This window comes from Fusarium redolens (assembly GCF_020744475.1).
Source record: "Fusarium redolens strain MPI-CAGE-AT-0023 chromosome Unknown BKA55scaffold_1, whole genome shotgun sequence".
Lineage (NCBI taxonomy): Eukaryota > Fungi > Ascomycota > Sordariomycetes > Hypocreales > Nectriaceae > Fusarium > Fusarium redolens.
The window spans coordinates 4,637,141-4,655,219 of record NW_025763664.1 but is presented as its reverse complement, the minus strand read 5'-3'; the positions used below and the strand labels follow the sequence as shown (position 1 = coordinate 4,655,219).

The following is an 18,079-nucleotide window of genomic DNA, read 5'->3' as shown; positions in this document are numbered from 1 at the left end:
TACCGATACTCTCGAGGCAAGTACCAGCAAGCCATTAGTATCCAAAGTGTCAAGAAGAACGATGGGAGAAGTAATTGCCGTCATCTCCCGCTCTGCATGGAGGGTGAGCGTCCTCCCGTCTCCCGTCCGTCTTGCGGGGCCATGTTATTGATTGTAGTGATAGGGTATATATGCATGCGCATCAGACGGCCCCGTCAGAGGCTGAGATATCAACACACAGTTTTCCAAAGCCAGGGTTGTGCTGAGGTGTAGGGTCAAAAGAGGAGAGAAGAGTGTCGAAGAGGCGGGTTGCCAATAAAACAGCAAATCACTGTCGATGATGACTCCATTGGGATCGCGATTGCAAGATGCAGGCAAATCATCCACTCCAGTTGGACGGTGGTGAGTGTCTTGGCTGGCTGACCAAATGATGGATGTTTCCTCAGCAGGGATAGCGGTACCTGACGTCAAAGTACCTTGAAACGAAAATCAGTCACTTTCAGTTAGGCCTTTCCCCAGCGCGTTTCTAGTCCGCCGCTTCATACCAGAAACGTGTTCGCATCACCCACTTCTGTCCGTTTTGGCGCTCTCGGGACTTTCACTTTGGGCTGTGGTCATCTTCCGCTCCGGGGCGTTCCCAAGCCAGGCGCGCGTTTCCCCTTTCCCTCTGTTTCCACTGGTCTTCGCGTCGCTGGCGTGTTTTGTTGGCTTCCCTAGGCGAGACACCGTCACCAATATATCTCGTTATCTTTGTGAATGATCGTTGCGTGAATAGTTGTGTTTCAGGTACCTAATCAGCTTGTTTTAATGCAAGCCTTGCGGCTAATGCTAGGTCGAAGGCGCATCGTGCTTTCTAAAACAATAAAAGGAACATTTCATGACGGGTTAAGTTAAGGTAGGGAAGGTGACAGGGTACATCGAACCCAAGGTACCTACCAGGTTTCTGGCACGATCCCACCTGAGAGACAGGACAGGCCTTTTTGGAAGGAACCAGCCCGGCAGCTGTCAACAATCCACTGACACACGCCCACACACTCTTTCCCTCTTACGTACCCCACTCATTCAACCCGCCTGTCCAGTTATCCAATCAGGGAAGGCTCTTACCCACTTGCCCACTTTCAGAGGCCCTCACTATCGCTCATCGCCCATCTTCGCCTCGCATCTCTCTCATCGGCCGCCTTGTTCACTTTCTTTCTCTACGTCTCCTTGCACAACTCTCCTTCAGTGATACATCGTCATTACTGTCAACCATTCTCACAGATACACTGGCTCATTGTCAATTTCCTGAATACTTGCTTTAAATCGTCCTTTCTGCACGCTACTGTATTACCGGTTCTCGAGCCTCAATTCTGTCTTGCTGCATTCCTCGCCTAAGCCACCCACTGCCCACAGCGTAAACCTGCCCACCCAGTACTTGCTTCTTCACTCGCCTCTCTGCCTTGACCCGGGGGGAAAATATCAGCTCTCGCCACGTCTCCAGCCACACATTAATCCATCTCGCCCCGATATGTGCCTTTGGCTCAAGGCTGTTGCGACATCGAAACCTCGAAATTGATCGCATGCTGGCTCAGATTTGCATTTGATTATTCCAATTCTCTTGTTTCCATCTGCCTCTATGGCATCGGACGCTTCCGCCTTTACCGCGATCGACCCCCCGCCCGCAACACGCGCAGAGGCAACCCCTCCTGCTATCATCCCTTCAGACGACGCTGCCATCAGATTGCTCAAGCGGCCTCGTTCCCCTTCACCTTCATCGCCGCGCTCTCTCGCCGCGCAGTCCCAGGGACTCTTGGGTCTTGGATCCCCGGCCAAATCTGCCCGTTTGGCACTCACGTCGAGCATTTCTCCGACGCCTTTGACCGCGGCAGCTGCCCTCGAGGACGAGCGCCGGCGACGCGAAGTTGACGATCACGACGACGGGATACGGGCCCCAGCACCCACGAGCGACAATCCTAGTCACCGAGTTCTAACTTCCCTCATGTCTGGAGCTGTTCAGGCTATGAGCCGTCCCGCTGACGCGCCTCAACTAGCACCGACAGCTGCCATGGATCCATCCCCAAAGGCCCCAAACCCCGTGTCGCTGGCGCAAACCGCGACAAATCAGGTCGAAGAGCATGGTGCACCAAGTCCACAGAGCACCAACAGCCTCGTTGGCGTTCCCGTTACCGAGAGTCCGACTCCAATGGAAGTGGACGCACCTAAAATTGATCAGCAGCAGCATCAACAGTCATCACAGCAAGTAGTTGGGCAGGAAGAGAGGCACCAGCCCGGTTCCCTATCATACCCTGGCTCTCTTCAGGCCACGGGCAACCTGACAGAAACCCCAACTAGAGGCATGAGCTTTCCGATGTCTACGCCAGGCCAGACATCTCCCACATCATCTGGGTCGAAGAAGCACAAATGTCCCTACTGCAATACTGAGTTTACGCGCCATCACAATCTCAAGAGTCATTTGTTGACGCATAGCCAAGAGAAACCATACGTATGCACAGAATGCCAGATGCGTTTCCGGCGTCTGCACGACCTCAAACGTCACGGTAAACTGCACACTGGCGAGAAGCCCCACGTTTGTCCCAAGTGTGATCGAAAATTCGCTCGAGGCGATGCGCTTGCTCGTCACTCCAAGGGTGCTGGTGGCTGTGCTGGACGACGATCCAGCATGGGTAGTTTCGTTGACGATAACGATATTGAGGCCAGTCTTGCCGAAGCTGATGAATCGGCCATGTCTGGACTTGCGTACGACAATGCTGAGGAAGATGAGCTGAGACGTCAAAGTTTACCAAGCATCACCGCCCAGCATGTTGCAGGAGCACAAGTTGATGGCTACGGCGCGCATGCTCGGACATATCCACCACCTGGTGCTCGACCTGGGACTGGGGGACTTTACCCTCCCAATGTCAACCAAAACCAGGCAAACTCTAACTCTTCTCAGCCTGCCGCCAACAACATTACTGGCCACAATGCTAACGCGGGAATTGCATCCGTTGCGGCCGCCAATGCGAACATGTATTCTCAGACTGGTATCACAGAGAGTCCAAAACCATTGAGCCCTGGGGTGCAGGGACATGACGCCAATAACTTGGCGCGCCAGCGCTCTCCTAGCATAACCCAGCAGTTGCAGCAGGCGCAGTTTGGACGTCGAGCATCGGATTTACAGTCGCCGCACAACTCGCAGTCCCGGCCCAAGCTTCCCGGTTTGTCGCATCCCGAGTTTGCGGCGCCCGGGTCAACCGGCTTCTCTCATACCCGGAACGGGAGTGGCGCGCAATCTACCAACGACAGCGGAAACATGTTTGCTCAGAGTGATCCGAGTGTATGGGCGTATGTTCAGGCGCTAGAGGAAAAAGTCAAGGCGCTCACGGACAAGGTTTCGGCTCTTGACCATGTTGTTGCAGACCTGAAACAACAGATGGAAACACGCGATGCCGCGGCGGCGGCTGTCGCCAAAGTATAGAACAGCGCTGCATTACACTCATTTCTGAGTGCTTTCGCATTGCGTCACTATATACCAAAGCACACTGAGACGACCTTCGTTTTTTACCTTGAGAAGTATTTGGCATGGTGCTCAGGGAGGCGTTCATGGGACATGGGAATATGCTTTTTTTGTTTTTCCTTTTCTGTTTCTGTGGAAGGTAGGGACCTCCACGCTAAAAGAAAGGGGTACGGTATAGTTATGATTATCCCATCATTATTTCATGTAACATATATTGTTGTTTTGTCCAGACAATGTGCCTCGTGGCAGTGGTAGCAAGGATCCATACGCTAGTACTGGGTCAAAGAGTTGTATTGTGCAGAGTGGAAGCTTTGTATATAGAGAATCTTATCTGTTCGAGGACCACGAGGCGTTGTTTATTGATGAGAGTTAACCTGGCAAGTAATTAATTTCTGTTATCCTGTGGGGTGTGCTGCGGATGTGTTGCTTGCTGTTGGCGGCTTGCCGAGGCTCATCTGGAAATTTGATGATTCCTGACGAGTTGCAGGACGCTGACTGGGTAATTGAGCGTCCACAATAACTGATTGGATACTCTGAGATACAGCACAGTTGATACCAAATATTTACTACCTACGGAGAAATATGGCTAAAGCCTTCAATAACTTGTAATTAAGTTACCACTATGCTTATAAAACACTAGCCATATTTATAAAAGCTAGGCTTAAGCTCAAGCACAGGTAGAATGCATGTAGAAGGTGCTCCGTAATAACGAACAAATTATTTATGAGACCATGAGTTAGGGACTGTGTAAAGGAGCGGCAAGTGGAGTCTTGGTCGACTTCCCCCCCTGGCCAGATCAAGATCGAAGCTTCTGATTTCACGTGTCAATCATTACCTATAGTTGGTGCGACGTCATCACTGGCACTTAGCTTTTTGCATAACACAAACACGAAAGCGGCTCAGGTCCACCCTCTCCCGCAAGAAGATATCATGGCGGCTAATGCCCGTGTCCTCGTCGCCGATTAAAAATTTACTTCCTCTTCCTCTTCTTCGACATTGCAATACGTTCCCTTCTTCTCATATCAATTTCTGACGTGGCTGTGCGTGTGACCAGCAGATTCTCATACAGTTCCCAGCACCCTTAGTTCTACTGGCTATCCCTCCGTCCCCAGGATCTTGCTTTATCTCGACACAGCAACACTCGAGCTGCTCTGCATATCATGTCGAACACTGTGGTTGACAGCGGTGTTCCCATCATGAACGGTAAGCCAATTCATGTGTTTTTCATTTGCGCCAGCTTTGGGCCCTTCATACGTGCGCCGTAAAGCAGGCAAATGGTGATGTAATAGCTTGATTGCAGATACATTGTGTTCATGATCTTAACTTCGTCGTTTTACAAGTTGTTTAGGGACTTACTAACATAACAAAGGGGCACATCTTACCAATTCAATTGAAAAAGTGACAACAATTCCTAATCCGGAAAACGAGCAGCCGCTCGAGCCGACCCAATCGCAGAACGGGGAGACCATTAACGAAGCTGTATGTATTAAGCCCTTCATCTTTAAATCATCAATGCACCTGTATTGATAATTGTGAACAGAGGAATCCAGAGCGGCCACAGTTACCTGATCGTGATTTCGACTCGAGCATCTCTACCAGCAACGCTGACTTTGATGATTTGATGCTCTCTACAAACGGTGCGCCTAATGGCAAGTTGAATGGGACCCCGAGCGGGACCCCCAATGGTACCGGAAAGAGCTATGCAGCTGTTTCTGCCGAGGCGGAGGAGAGAGACGGCAGAGAACAAGATTCAAACAATTGTGAAAAAAGTTACGCCGACGTTGTGGCTGACAGAGACGTGGATGACAACAGCAGACATGATCATTGGTCCTATCCCAAGCTGCCCATCACCGCTCAACCTAAAAATATCAAGACCGGGAGCTGGCGCGCCGGAGGCATTCGTTTCGCGCCATTGCGAGTGCCCATGAGGCGACGGCTACAGACTGCAGCAGTCTTGTTTCATTGCATGTCTATTGCTACATTTGTCTCAGCCTTTTGGTTGATCTGCGCCAATCCACTCGCTTGGCCTATCATTATAATTTATCTGATCCATCTTGCTCTTTCAACTGCGGGAACTAACGGTAACCTCACCTACCGCTCAGAATGGGTACGAAGCCTGAAGCTGTGGAAGCTCTTCACTGGATACTTCCCCATGGAGCTGCACAAGACGCATGAACTGCCCACCGACAGAAAATACATATTTGGGTACCATCCTCATGGTATCATTTCCCATGGAGCCTTCGCCGCCTTTGGTACTAATGCTCTTGGGTTTCGCGAACTGTTCCCTGGAATCACCAACACACTCCTCACTCTCGACTCCAACTTCCGTCTCCCCTTCTATCGCGACTATATCATGCTTCACGGTCTTCAGTCAGTCTCCAAGGAATCGATATGGAATCTTCTCTCAAAAGGCGGCCCTAACAATGATGGCCGAGGCCGCGCTGTTACTATTGTTGTCGGCGGTGCCCGCGAATCGCTTGAGGCACAGCCAGGAAGCCTTCGGTTGATCCTCAAGAGCCGAAAAGGGTTTGTTAAGATGGCACTTCGTACCGGAGCCGATCTAGTTCCTGTCATTGGATTTGGCGAAAATGATCTCTATGACCAGCTGAGCCCCAAGACACACCCCCTTGTACACCGAATCCAGATGCTATTCCTTAAGGTCTTCAAGTTTACCGTGCCAGCTCTCCACGGCCGTGGTGTGCTCAATTACGATGTTGGTCTCATGCCTTATCGTCGACCAGTTAACATTGTTATTGGACGGCCGATCCGAGTTGACAAGGCCCATGGACCTCAACCAGGCCAACAGGACATTGATGAGCTGCATGAACGTTATGTTCAGGAAATTGAGAAGTTGTGGGATGCATACAAGGACCAGTTCGCTGCCGATCGCAAGGCTGAGATGGAAATCTTTGCCTGATTTTTCTCTTACGTGCTGTAGAATGCTTGGGATACTTAATATATTGGTTGTCAGGTTCATGGCGACGACAGCAGTTGTACCAGAGGTACTGGTAGAATTGCATCAGGTTTCTTATTCCAGTTGTTTCAAGGATGGCCTGCATGGCCCTGTTCTTAGTTTCGAAGTATATATCCTATAAATTCACCGTCATTCACTGATTGCATGTATGTACCATACCAACATTTCTTGAGGGCACGTTCGATTAATGCAAACTACCAAGACACGTGACTGCGTGCTTCGAGGTGAAGGACGGAGCGCGTCGATCGCGTCACACATTGCAACGGTTAACAACGACCTCCACTCCGATTCATCCACCAAACCAACTAATCAAGGCTTCCAAAATCTTTTCGGCGCAACTGACAAGCCAATTCTTCTCGTCTGAGATTTTATTTACTTATATCAGCGATGGCTCGTACGTCTCTGCGCAACAAGCAGGCAGTTAGTTACAACGAGCATCCTGACGACGACGAGATGCTCCCGGTGACTAAGGCTGTAGCGGCTGCGAGTAAGGTCATTGAGAAGACTAAGGGTGTAGTTTCAAAGACCATAACCGCAAAGGCTGTATCTGTGAAGACAGTTACGAAGCGAAAAGCCTCGCCCGAACCTGAGACAGCCTCGCCAGCTCCAACGGCAAAGACAACCAAGAAGCGCAAGACAAAGGCAAAGGAGGAAAATGCGAGACCCTTGGCAGGTAGAACGGACGTATCGTCACTTAAACCTTCTATGAATATAGGCGCTCACGTCAGTGCCGCAGGAGGTGTGCCTCATACTTTCTTTCCTTGGTCGTACCTTGACTAACCGTTCCTCCTTAGGAGTACAGAATTCCGTCACAAACGCCGTCCACATCGGCGCAAACGCTTTTGCACTTTTCCTTAAGTCGCAGAGAAAGTGGACGAACCCGCCTCTTGATCATGAAGCTAAGAATCAATTCATCTCGATGTGTAAAGAACACAGCTATAGCGCAGGCGAACACGCCCTTCCCCACGGCTCATATCTCGTCAATCTGGCGCAGGCTGACAAGGACAAGGCGAACCAAGCATACATATCCTTTATTGATGACCTAGAACGTTGCGAGCAGTTGGGGATTCGCTTGTACAACTTCCATCCTGGATCAACCGGCGGAGATGCCAGGCCAGCAGCCATTGCACGTATTGCCGCGCAACTTAACAAGTCACACAAGGCTACCAAGACGGTGATTACAGTTCTAGAAAATATGGCCGGCAGTGGAAATGTCATTGGATCAACGTGGGAGGATTTGAGGGACATCATTGCCCTGGTTGAGGATAAATCTAGAGTTGGTGTTTGCATTGACACGTGCCATGCCTTTGCGGCTGGCTACGACCTAAGAACACCAGAGGCTTTCAAGAAGACTGTCGACTCTTTCAACGACATTGTCGGTCACAAATATCTCAAGGCCTTCCACTGCAAGTTTCGTTCTAAATCCTTCCTTTCTGCAGCGGCTAACATCTTTTAGTGAACGACAGCAAAGCCCCCTTCAACTCCAACAGAGATCTCCACGCCAACATCGGCACGGGCTTTCTCGGTCTCCGCGCCTTTCATTGCGTCATGAACCATGCGCCTTTTGCGGGTATGCCCATGGTGCTTGAGACACCCATTGATCGGCCGGGTGCTGACGGCAAATCTGTCGAGGACAAGAAGGTCTGGGCTACCGAGATCAAGCTCTTGGAGCGGCTTGTTGGCATGGATGCCGAGACTGAAGAGTTCAAAGACCTTGCAACAGAGTTGCAGGCCCAGGGAGAGTCAGAAAGGAACAAGATACAGGATCAGGTTGATCGTAAAATGGCCAAAGATGCCAAGAAGGGGACTAAGAAGGGCGGAAAACGGAAGAAGAAGGATGATTCTGATGATGAGAGCGAGTAGATGTCTTCAATTGGTTACTGTAGTATATGCAGCGAGCTTGGACGAGGAAAGGAACAAGGAACGGACGGTTGGGTGCAATGTAATATTATAGGATTGTCTGTATTCATACCACAGGGCTATCTAGCCTGAAGCTTGAAATAGTTATGTATCCTGTTAAATTATAGAGGTCACTCACTGCTCACGAAAAGCTTCATCTAGTGATGACTGACGAACAAGTTCTCATGAACGCAGATGTAACCAATCGTTGTATATGTTTTTCTATGCTGTATGATTCACGCTAAAAATTTGTTACTGCTAACCAACACAAGGCTCATCCAGATCTATGATACTCTTCAAAGGGGTATAACTACTCAAAACTATTTTTCTTGCAAAGAGCAAGGACCAAAACATGCAGACAATACTCAGTCAGCCAACGCCCCCTATCTATCGATATCCAACGCCAGGCCACGAAGAGCGATAATATGCCACCCATTAGTCACTTCTACTTGCGGTTCTTGGCAAAGGTAGCTTCTAGCCTGCCCATGATACTCTTGAGTCCAACACCTCTCTCACAGTTGGCTCCTAACCACGTTTCCATCCTCTCCCTGACGTTCCTCATCGACTTAAGTACAGGCATCTTGCCACCATCCTCACCCCCTGCTGCTGCGGCTCCAGGGTTGAGTAGAAGCTCGAAACAGTCAGACCAGAGGTCAGTCTGCCAGTATCGTTTAAGGCTCTCCCGGATCCTATAGCGTCGACCAGACTTGCCGAGTCCACCCTGGTCACAGCGTACAGTCTCGATGTACTTTCCAAAGAGAAGCGTGTGAATTGTGCCAGCGAGGCCGTGGTAATCTATCTGCCACGTCCATGGGCGACCCTCTCGCATCTCGGCGCAGTCTTGAGCGCTGGTTTTCCAGTCGGCAATGAACTCAACTTCGGGGACAAAGCCGCGCATATCAATACCGCGGCCAAAATCAATAAGTACAACTCCGCGCGACGACCATCCACCGCTCCCATCAGCCTTCCACTGAGCTGTCAAGGACTCGTCATCGGACAGTGCGTCCAAACGCAGCAGACAATTGTCGGCTTTGAGATCTCCGTGCAGGATACTCTTGGAGTGAAGGGCCTCAACGGTTCTTAGAAGCTCGATAGTAAAAAACATTGCCAGCTGCTCATCCATAACTGCAGATGGTTCAGCTCGGAAGAAGTTGACGATGTCCAAGAGAGTGCCATGGGGATGGTAAGGTAAGAAAAGAAACGCTTCGTCTTGAAAGAGGTGCATCTCGTGCGCATAAGATAAGGAGGCAGAAGCACGATGCTGAGGACCCAAGCGAGTGTGAGCCAGACGCATCATGTGAAACTCCCATGGTGTAGGTGGGTTCTCCATCTTCAAAGCCTCGACATCACTGCGATGACTAACTGCGAAAGCACCCTTACCCATGGTAGGAATCGCATTCTCATCGTTCTCATCAGCTTCTGGAGCCGAGTTCTCAACAAGATAGACAGGGGCGAACGCCCCAGCACCAAGTTCTTTCTTGATTGTGTAGGTTGAACGAGTGCCAGGGAGCTCAATTACTACAGGAGCAGTGACAAGTCCTGTTTTATCGCCTGACTTGTTTGCCTTAGCCAGGGCCTTGGCAAACTTGCGGATCTCACCACCTCGTTCGTATTTCTCATGTCGATGGTCATAAAACCCAGAATATGAGCTCAACGGGGGTAGCATCCTAGAGATGATCTCAGAACGAACTGACTCATCCACAGGGTTGCACTGAACATCCTTGATAATGGGACCTTTGGGAGCAAGAGGCTTAGAAGGGATCGATTTGCCCAGAGGCCCGACGGATTTGGGAGCCAGTGGTGCGGACATCTTGGGGGGTGGAATAGGATCGTTGGCCATCTCTCGGAGAGGGCTGCTTAGAGGTTCTGAATCTGAACTCTCCTCATCCTCTTCATCAATAGTTGGGGAATTATCCTTCTTAGAAGGTGTCTTGTATCCACGGCGCTCCATGGTCACGTCCAGAGACACTTCAGTCCTCTCGGTGATGGGAGTCATGAAAGGCAGTCGGTTGTTGGCCACCTCAGCCGGGTCCCTAAATGGCCGAGTTGGGGGCTCGTAGTTTTCAGGTGGGATAGGAACGAATGTTGTGCGAGCTGGAGGGAAATCTTTAGACACAGGAGTTTCGAGCTCCTCGGCATCGTCGCTGTGTTCTTCTCCAGTTCCCGTTTGTTGATCAGTGCTGTCGAAAGCTTCAGATGCGCTCTGATCAGGTCCTGGGATGCTTGTGTCGATCAGATCAGATACTTGGGTCTCATTTCGTTCAGTGCCTTCTTCCCCATCATCCTCTCCATCAATATGAGGAATGTGTCTTCGTGTCGAAAAGTCGGACCATTCACTAACACTTTTGACATCAGATGTCTCATCGTTTTCATCGTCGCCGGCTTCACTGGGCTCTATATGCCTCGTGGTACCCGTGCTCTCTGCATCAGTAGTATAGTTATCATCGCTCTCGTAATCGTCATCGTCTGCGCTCTCCTCATCATCCTCCTCCTCCTGGCCAGCAGGTTTCAGGGGTGCGTTGAAAATGTCATAAATATCATCAGTGGCAGCCTTGGTATGAAGTGTCATGGTAGGCTCAGAGGTGTTTTTCTTCTTGAGCTTTGGTCTGGATGGCGAGTCAAGCTTTGCTTTGACTATTAAATGGTTAGATGATCGTATAATATGGGGAACACATGCTGACTTACTGATCTGGGTCTCGTTGACCTCGATCATCTTCTTCTTCTTACCACCTCGTGGCCCTCGAGGTTGCTCGATAGCCCTGCCATTCTCGTCATACTGCACAGTGTCCTTGTGAACTGCCAACTTGGTGGAAGAATCCTGATGAACAACCAACTTCTCAACTGTATCTTTATGAATGGTCAACTTGCCCACAGGGTCTTGATGAATAGGTAGTTTGTCGACTGGATCTTGATGGATCATTAGCCTCTCTCCTGCTCCTTTGCTAATCTCCTCGATCTCGAGGGGCATGACAGGTTCAGGAACGAGGTTCTCGTCAAATGTTTCATCTTCCCAACAGTGGTCAAGCCAACCTCGGTTAGTAGCCATGATCTCCTCAAAGCTAAGCTCAGTGCCAATCTCTTCAGGAGTTGGGTAGATAGCAGCAAGGTCAACAAAAACACGCTCTTTTTTCCCAGTTTGCGGGTGAACGGAAATTTGATGCTTCGATGGAACAACAACGATATTCTGTATTTGCGAAAGAGACTATTGAACCATAACAAATCATAACCATACATTAGTCCTATGATCATCAACATGTGGGCAAGTCGGGAGGAAGAATTTCAACTTACCGGATCCCTGAACACCGACATCTTAGGAGCCGTGCTCTTCTTGCCACCAGCTGGCAGTGTCTCACCCACCCAGGGTTTGGCCTCCACCGCATTCTCTTTCCTTCGGTCTGCCAATGAACCGATAGTGTCCCAACCTTTTGAGCCCGCACTCATTGATGACATGGCAGAGGGTTGGGCGTCAGCGTCAGAGAAGATTGCCAACTTGGACTTGGAGGGTTTGCCAGCTCCACCACTTGAAGGTCTTGAAGCCTGAGGATCTGCTGCTCGCGCAGCAGCAAAAGGATCAACCTTAGCAGCAAGAGCCGGCCGCATGGTGGGTAATGCTGGGGATGAGGGTTCGTTCATGATATCTGGCTGTTGGGCGACACGCTGCTCAAACTCCTTGAACTTGCGAATAAGTCGCTGAACAGGTCGAGCCTCACGGCCAATACCCAACTTATACACTTCTTCGGCTTGTGCCCATCTATTCGCCCCCTCAAGCCAAGCAGCGTATTCCTCATAGAATAATGCGAGCGACTCTCCTATTCCATGTCGCGACAAAAACATATATGTCTCGCGGGGGGTATCGGAGAAGAAGTGGATATAGTGAACCCAGAGTTTGAGATATCGAGGGTCGTTTTTGTATTGCGCTGAGCCAATGAAGGTTTTGGTTGCACGCTCGAGGAGGGTGTGCAGTTGTGATTGTGGTGTTGCTTGCGCCGAGGGATAGGCGTCTAGCGTCCATCGAACGTAACGTTCAAAAACGTCAAGAGGATCATCTGACTCAGCGATGTTTTCGACCTCTTGTTCAAATTCGGCGCGAATGCAGTCGTTAACATTGCGCGTATCCGAAGGTGTCGGTGTAGACAGTTTCTGAAGTGGTGATGGGGAGTAGAGCTCAGCTAGCTTCTTAGCTGAACGACCACCGGGTAAAGATTGGATGTTTTCTTTTTGTCCTTCGATCAAGTCGAAGTCGATCAGATCTCCTGGGGCTGACATGATGAGTTAGTGTCTCCTCTGGAGAGGCGTTTGCTTCGTGTAAAACACTCTCGAGGGCAGTGGGGGTGTGGTTGTTGTTAAAGTGCTAATCATTTAAGTGGGATGGTCGCATATTATTGTTGATAATGCGCCAATATGCTTGTTGCTGTAGAAACAGCCACATGTGGCCAACTTCACACACAAGCCACAGAAGGTCCCATATCAGTTAACAATATCCGTAGAACTTAAGGAAAACGGTGAACTGCTGAGATATAATATTCTAACTTTATGTAGCTAATTCCTGGCTTTGCTCACAGATTACGCCAGATATACAGTCGAGGTTTGTCATCAGAAAACATAAAGCCATTTCTCGACTCCAGGACATGCACAAAGGTCTTTGCACGGGGGGGAATAAGTTTGTTGAACTTCAATCAAAGGTTCATTAATTGATCAGTTTGCTTTTACTATTTTTGCCTCTATTACTTTCAGTTTGCCGTTCTGGTATATGGCCTCACGCGCTCCCGGCTGAAGACCCAAAGGCATCATTATCATCACAAGGCTTTTGTTCCACGTATCAATCTATCCCCATTTACAGGTTAACGGACTTGCGGAAGTTAGCACCAGGGTAAATAGCCTGGTCACCAAGCTCCTCCTCAATTCGGAGAATCTGGTTGAGCTTGGCGAGACGCTCAGATCGGGCAGGGGCACCGGTCTTGATCTCACCAGCACGGAGACCAACGGCAATGTCAGCAATGGTGACATCCTCAGTCTCGCCGGAACGGTGAGAGACCATGACACCCCAGCCATCAGCGTAGGAGTCCTTGGCAGCCTGGATGGACTCGGTCAGAGTACCAATCTGGTTGACCTTGAGGAGGAGGGCGTTGCAAGACTTGAGCTCGATGGCCTTCTTGATTCGCAGAGGGTTGGTCACAGTCAGGTCATCACCGACAATCTGGATGTCCTGGGTCTTGGAGAAGTAGCTCCAGGCCTCCCAGTCGTCCTCAGCGAAGGGATCCTCGATGGAGACGATAGGGTACTTCTTGCAGAGCTCGGAGTAGAGGTTGGCGAGCTCCTCGTATGTGATCCACTTGGTGGGGTCAGACTCGGGGTTCTTGAAGTCAAGATCGTATTTCTTCTCATCAACCTTGTAGAACTCGCTGGAGGCAACATCCATAGCGATCTTGATCTTGCCGGTGTAGCCAACCTGCTCAATGGCATCGGTGATGAGCTCAAGGGCCTCCTCGGCAGTCTGGATATCAGGAGCAACACCACCCTCATCACCGACGTTGCCGGCGGACTGGCCATATCGCTTCTTGGCCAGACCCTTGAGGGCCTGGTAGACTTCAGCACCCTGGCGCATGGCCTCGGTGAAAGTGGGAGCCTCGCTATAACCGTGTTAGAAAGGAAGAAGCTTGAGACGAGCGTATCGAGATACGTACGTAGGGACGATCATGAACTCTTGGAAGGCGAGACGGCCACCAGCGTGGGAGCCACCGTTGAGGACGTTCATGAAGGGAACGGGGAGGACATAAGGCTTCTTGGTTCCGGCGAGGTCGGAGACGTGAGCGTACAGAGGAACGCCCTGCAGTGAGTGGTTAGCTGAGGTATTCACAGCATGAAAGCCACACGTTTGAAGCTCACCTTCTCAGCAGCACCAGCCTTGGCAACGGCCAGGGATACGCCGAGAATAGCGTTGGCACCGAGCTTGGTCTTGTTGGGAGTACCATCGAGCTCGTTAAGGAAAGCATCGACAGCGGACTGGTCCTTGACATCGAGGTTCTTCTCGATCAGAGCGGGAGCAATGACGGTGTTCACGTTCTCGACGGCCTTGGTGACACCCTTGCCACCCCACTTGGACTTGTCGCCATCTCGGAGCTCGCAAGCCTCGTGCTGACCTGAATTATCATGAACTTAGCGAGTGCATACGGATAGTAGCCGAGGGAGGTCGGGACGAACCGGTAGATGCACCGGAGGGAACGATGGCACGGTGGAGGCCAGTCTCGGTGACGACATCAACCTCGACGGTGGGGTTTCCACGGGAGTCGTAGACGGAGCGGGCGAAGACCTTCTTGACAGCCATGTTGACGGGTAATATGTTTTCTAAGGGTTGTTGGATCAGTTGGTTTGCCTTTAGTGTAAAAAGGTGAAGGATGAAGAGGAAGAGGAAGAAGAGGGGAGAGAGGAGATGAAGAGGTGGAAGAAATTATATAGCTGATTGGGAGTGGAAGGTTCGACCGATGGAACGGCCGGCGCTCCAACGGGCAGTGCCATGATAGAGCTGAGAGAGCCAGGCAATTGGACAATACCAGTGCCAGCCAGTGCCAGGGAAAGTCACTCAATGAGTGGGTGAAATATGCCTCAACGTTGCCCAGCCCATCCCAGCCCAGCAACGGAGAGTGGTTTGTTGCTCATCACAACCATACCAAACCAAGCCAAATCAAACCAGCTCATAGCATTTTTTTTGGTGGGGGGATTATTCCAATCGGTGAGGGAGGGGTGACAGAAGGTGGAGGAGGGGTTTGGAGGGGGAGGGGGACCAGCCCAAAGAGCTAAGATCAGGTCGCTCTGCTTTGCTGGTGCGCTGTTGCTATTGCTGAGAGTATGGTGAGGGGCAGGGATATGGGTATGGGCATTGATAATAGCTGTGACTATTTTATCTCGATTGAAGCTCACCTTAGGTAAAGTGTTTATGTATGAGATGCAATTGGAGCCAGCAGAACCGGTCTAGATGGCAAGAGGGGATGATGGTAAGAGGATATGCAATGAAGATGAGAAGAAAGAGAGAGGAAAAAAGATGGCCAGAGGAGGGGAGCACAAGGTGTTTATGAATGGTTTCTGGAAACCAGAGGAAATCTGTCGATCCATTAAAAGCCAAAAGTCAAAGCTCCCTCCTCAAATGGGAAGCCCAGCCCAGTCAACGGTCGACACGAGAAAGGTATGATGGGATGTACGTAGTCTCCCATCTCCCGTCTTGTCTGTCTGCGCGATCTTCCATGTCTCTCTCACCAAAAATTACCTGCGAGGTGGGGTCCGATTGACCTTGGAGGGGTGAAAATGATCTCACAAATCTCACCCCGGCCAATTCAACCAGAGGAGGGGTCCATTCTCCCCTGGACTGGCCTCAGGTCCCACTCTACGAAGCTTTACAATCGCCTAGATCCAACCATCCCACATCACCAGAAGCCACCTCAATGGTTCGTCGCTCACCTTCAGATCCATTGACATTGGCATTGACTGTAAATGACCGACAAGAGAACACGCCAGGGTCCCAGTGAGTTACATGGGTCATCAAAGGATGTCAAACAACACTTCTCCCCTTGATAGATCGACGTTAGCATTGGGTGATTACTAGCAATATGGAATTTTGCCGCCTTAGCATGCTATATTTCACGCCCGCCGACGCAGCGCCGCACCGAGACCGAGAGGAGAGGAGAGGATGATAAAACAGGAGAAAATCATAATCAGTGTGATGACGAGCACAGCCCACCATGAACACCACCGTTTTGCGCCTCCACACACATTCGTTACTTTCTAATGTTGCTGTGCATAGCATCATCTCCACGTACAGCCGTCCATTACATACAACTCGGTGCAGGCTCACGTTTCGCTCCCGTTGATTCCCGGCACCACGGGCTCATCTTGCCCGTCGTCCGCCGCATCGCTGCCCCAGACTCGCCGTGCCGGCTCGAGGACGTCTTCCGGTTGGACGATCCCCGTCCTGATCGGAAGCCAAGTTGACCAGGTGCAACGAGAAACGAGACGAGCCTCCGCAGTCCCGGAAGGCTGCATGTTGAACATAGTGTATGGCGGCAAGGCCATTTATTAGTGTGATTGAGTAGCGGCTATTGCATTGCCTTGCTTGCAGGCTTAACCATGTTCCTGCTTCAATCGGGCATACGTTATTCCCACAAGACACTCTTAGAATTGCGTTGTGCTTCGCTCAATTGTCGGTCAAGGCTCCAGAGTCGGTCGATGATAGTTGATGTGTTCTGATAAACATGGATGCAAATGGAGTGATCTGAGTCCGTGCCTATCAGCATCTCATGAGAATCTACAGCCAACAAGAGACCCGAGCCATCCCACCCCCCTCGCAACTGGGTGGGAAGTTGACGTCTGAATGCTTGTAAGGCCGAAGACATGGTTTGATACTGGAGGGCGCGATATTAACGCCGTGTATCAAACATGATCTGACTGCAACTACAACTGCCAGTATCTACAATTAGCCCGAAACAATCATGCGTTGTTGGCCCGTGGGTATTGGTGGGTATCCATGAAGCGACAAATCGATTCATCTCAATGTTTATCGTTATCGACATGCTATGACAGCCTCCCATTTTTGACTGACTAATCCTTGTTCACATAATTCAAGATCATAATGCTGCCCACCCGTAACGCCGTATGTAGCAACCCAAGTCTATCGTCAGCTTCCGTCATTTAGAAGCGCTCCTTCATTCGTGCCGCGACCGTTCGGAGGTTGCCGTATACCTTGCCAGGCGGCTTACCGAGAATCAGGCTCACAACCGACTCCCGGGCAAGGTGGATGTTCTTGAATCCACCCAGGATGTGAATCTTTGAATCAGCAAGCACGATTCGGGTTCTACTGGCGTTCTCGATAGCAAACTTGGTCTTTCCATCCTTTCCAGCAATTCGTCCAATAGCACGGGCCTGGCTGTCGCCGTGCATTGTTCGCACATCCTTGATTTCAAAAGTTTGGATGTAGAGGTCGTCGAGTCGCAGCAGCGCGATGGCATCGTCCACGTCGAACCCGAGAGTGAAGGCCTTAACGAAGTCTTCTCCTTTTTGCAGTGCTCCAGTATCAGTGGTGTGCTTCGATGATCGCAGCTCGACTGTCTTTCGCTTGATGTTCATTCGACATTGTAGCTTGAGGTGCTCGACCAGAGGAGGGTAGATGGAAGTCCATGACTGTTTTAAAGGTGTCATTCGGTGAGGAGGAATAGGGATCTTGCGAGTTTCCACGCGGGTAACAGGGTCCTATCAACATTATTAGAGTCATTGAAACTCGGCATGATGGTGCAGGAGTCTCACGATATCTCTGGCAGGCGCAAATCGAGGTCGTCCTTCCTCATCGATAGCCATTCCATTCTCATTACTCTCCTCCACAGGCACAAGAACATTCGCATCCGTAGGAAGAGCGTCAGGCGCATCTAAAAGAAATTCATCGTCGTTGTCTGAATCACAATCAGATATTGTCTCGGTGATCCTCTTATTCAGATATTTTATTTTTTTCATACCTTCGACTGGGAGCGCAACGTCCACGGCGGGCGGGGCATCCTCTGCCTTCTTCAAAGCGGTCGGCGCAGACATTCTGAATAATGAACAAGTAGCTTTGTCTTGCAATAATTTATTGCACCGGGGTTTCAAGACTGGTCTCGAGGCAAGTATATGTCAATACTCGGTCGCAGAAAATTCGTCGGAGTCAAATTCACACACATCTAAGGGTATCAGAGGTTGGTTTGGTGGGGGCGTTG

At 50.5% G+C, this 18,079-nt stretch overlaps 6 protein-coding genes across 6 annotated transcripts; 3 read left to right on the top strand and 3 right to left on the bottom strand.

Moving 5' to 3' along the window:
- Nucleotides 1–1,594: 1,594 nt before the first annotated feature.
- On the top strand, nt 1,595–3,433 carry BKA55DRAFT_683518 (uncharacterized protein; the record flags this gene model as incomplete). The annotated part of the gene is made up of 1 exon (XM_046198520.1): nt 1,595–3,433. One exon carries the CDS (start codon nt 1,595–1,597, stop codon nt 3,431–3,433), a length of 1,839 nt encoding a protein of 612 aa, XP_046057229.1.
- Nucleotides 3,434–4,325: 892 nt separating this feature from the next.
- On the top strand, nt 4,326–6,650 carry BKA55DRAFT_551793 (diacylglycerol acyltransferase-domain-containing protein). Its single transcript, XM_046191385.1, has 3 exons — nt 4,326–4,675; nt 4,842–4,951; nt 5,013–6,650. The coding sequence occupies exons 1-3, from the start codon at nt 4,633–4,635 to the stop codon at nt 6,387–6,389; spliced, it is 1,530 nt and encodes a 509-aa protein (XP_046057228.1). The 5' UTR covers nt 4,326–4,632; the 3' UTR covers nt 6,390–6,650.
- Nucleotides 6,647–8,492, top strand: BKA55DRAFT_551792 (xylose isomerase-like protein). The gene is made up of 3 exons (XM_046191384.1): nt 6,647–7,185; nt 7,241–7,852; nt 7,903–8,492. Exons 1-3 carry the CDS (start codon nt 6,834–6,836, stop codon nt 8,307–8,309), a joined length of 1,371 nt encoding a protein of 456 aa, XP_046057227.1. The 5' UTR covers nt 6,647–6,833; the 3' UTR covers nt 8,310–8,492.
- A 55-nt stretch (nt 8,493–8,547) lies between these two features.
- On the bottom strand, nt 8,548–12,694 carry BKA55DRAFT_551789 (Mad3/BUB1 homology region 1-domain-containing protein). Its single transcript, XM_046191383.1, has 3 exons — nt 11,634–12,694; nt 11,031–11,547; nt 8,548–10,979 (listed from the first exon to the last, which is right to left on the bottom strand). The coding sequence occupies exons 1-3, from the start codon at nt 12,609–12,611 to the stop codon at nt 8,791–8,793; spliced, it is 3,684 nt and encodes a 1,227-aa protein (XP_046057226.1). The 5' UTR covers nt 12,612–12,694; the 3' UTR covers nt 8,548–8,790.
- A 168-nt stretch (nt 12,695–12,862) lies between these two features.
- On the bottom strand, nt 12,863–14,670 carry BKA55DRAFT_631988 (Enolase, C-terminal TIM barrel domain-containing protein; the record flags this gene model as incomplete). The annotated part of the gene is made up of 4 exons (XM_046196959.1): nt 12,863–13,975; nt 14,030–14,172; nt 14,232–14,485; nt 14,517–14,670. The coding sequence occupies 4 exons, from the start codon at nt 14,668–14,670 to the stop codon at nt 13,180–13,182; spliced, it is 1,347 nt and encodes a 448-aa protein (XP_046057225.1). The 3' UTR covers nt 12,863–13,179.
- Nucleotides 14,671–17,024: 2,354 nt separating this feature from the next.
- BKA55DRAFT_533050 (uncharacterized protein) lies at nt 17,025–17,915 on the bottom strand (the record flags this gene model as incomplete). The annotated part of the gene is made up of 3 exons (XM_046189413.1): nt 17,025–17,582; nt 17,637–17,779; nt 17,843–17,915. The coding sequence occupies 3 exons, from the start codon at nt 17,913–17,915 to the stop codon at nt 17,025–17,027; spliced, it is 774 nt and encodes a 257-aa protein (XP_046057224.1).
- Nucleotides 17,916–18,079: the final 164 nt, after the last annotated feature.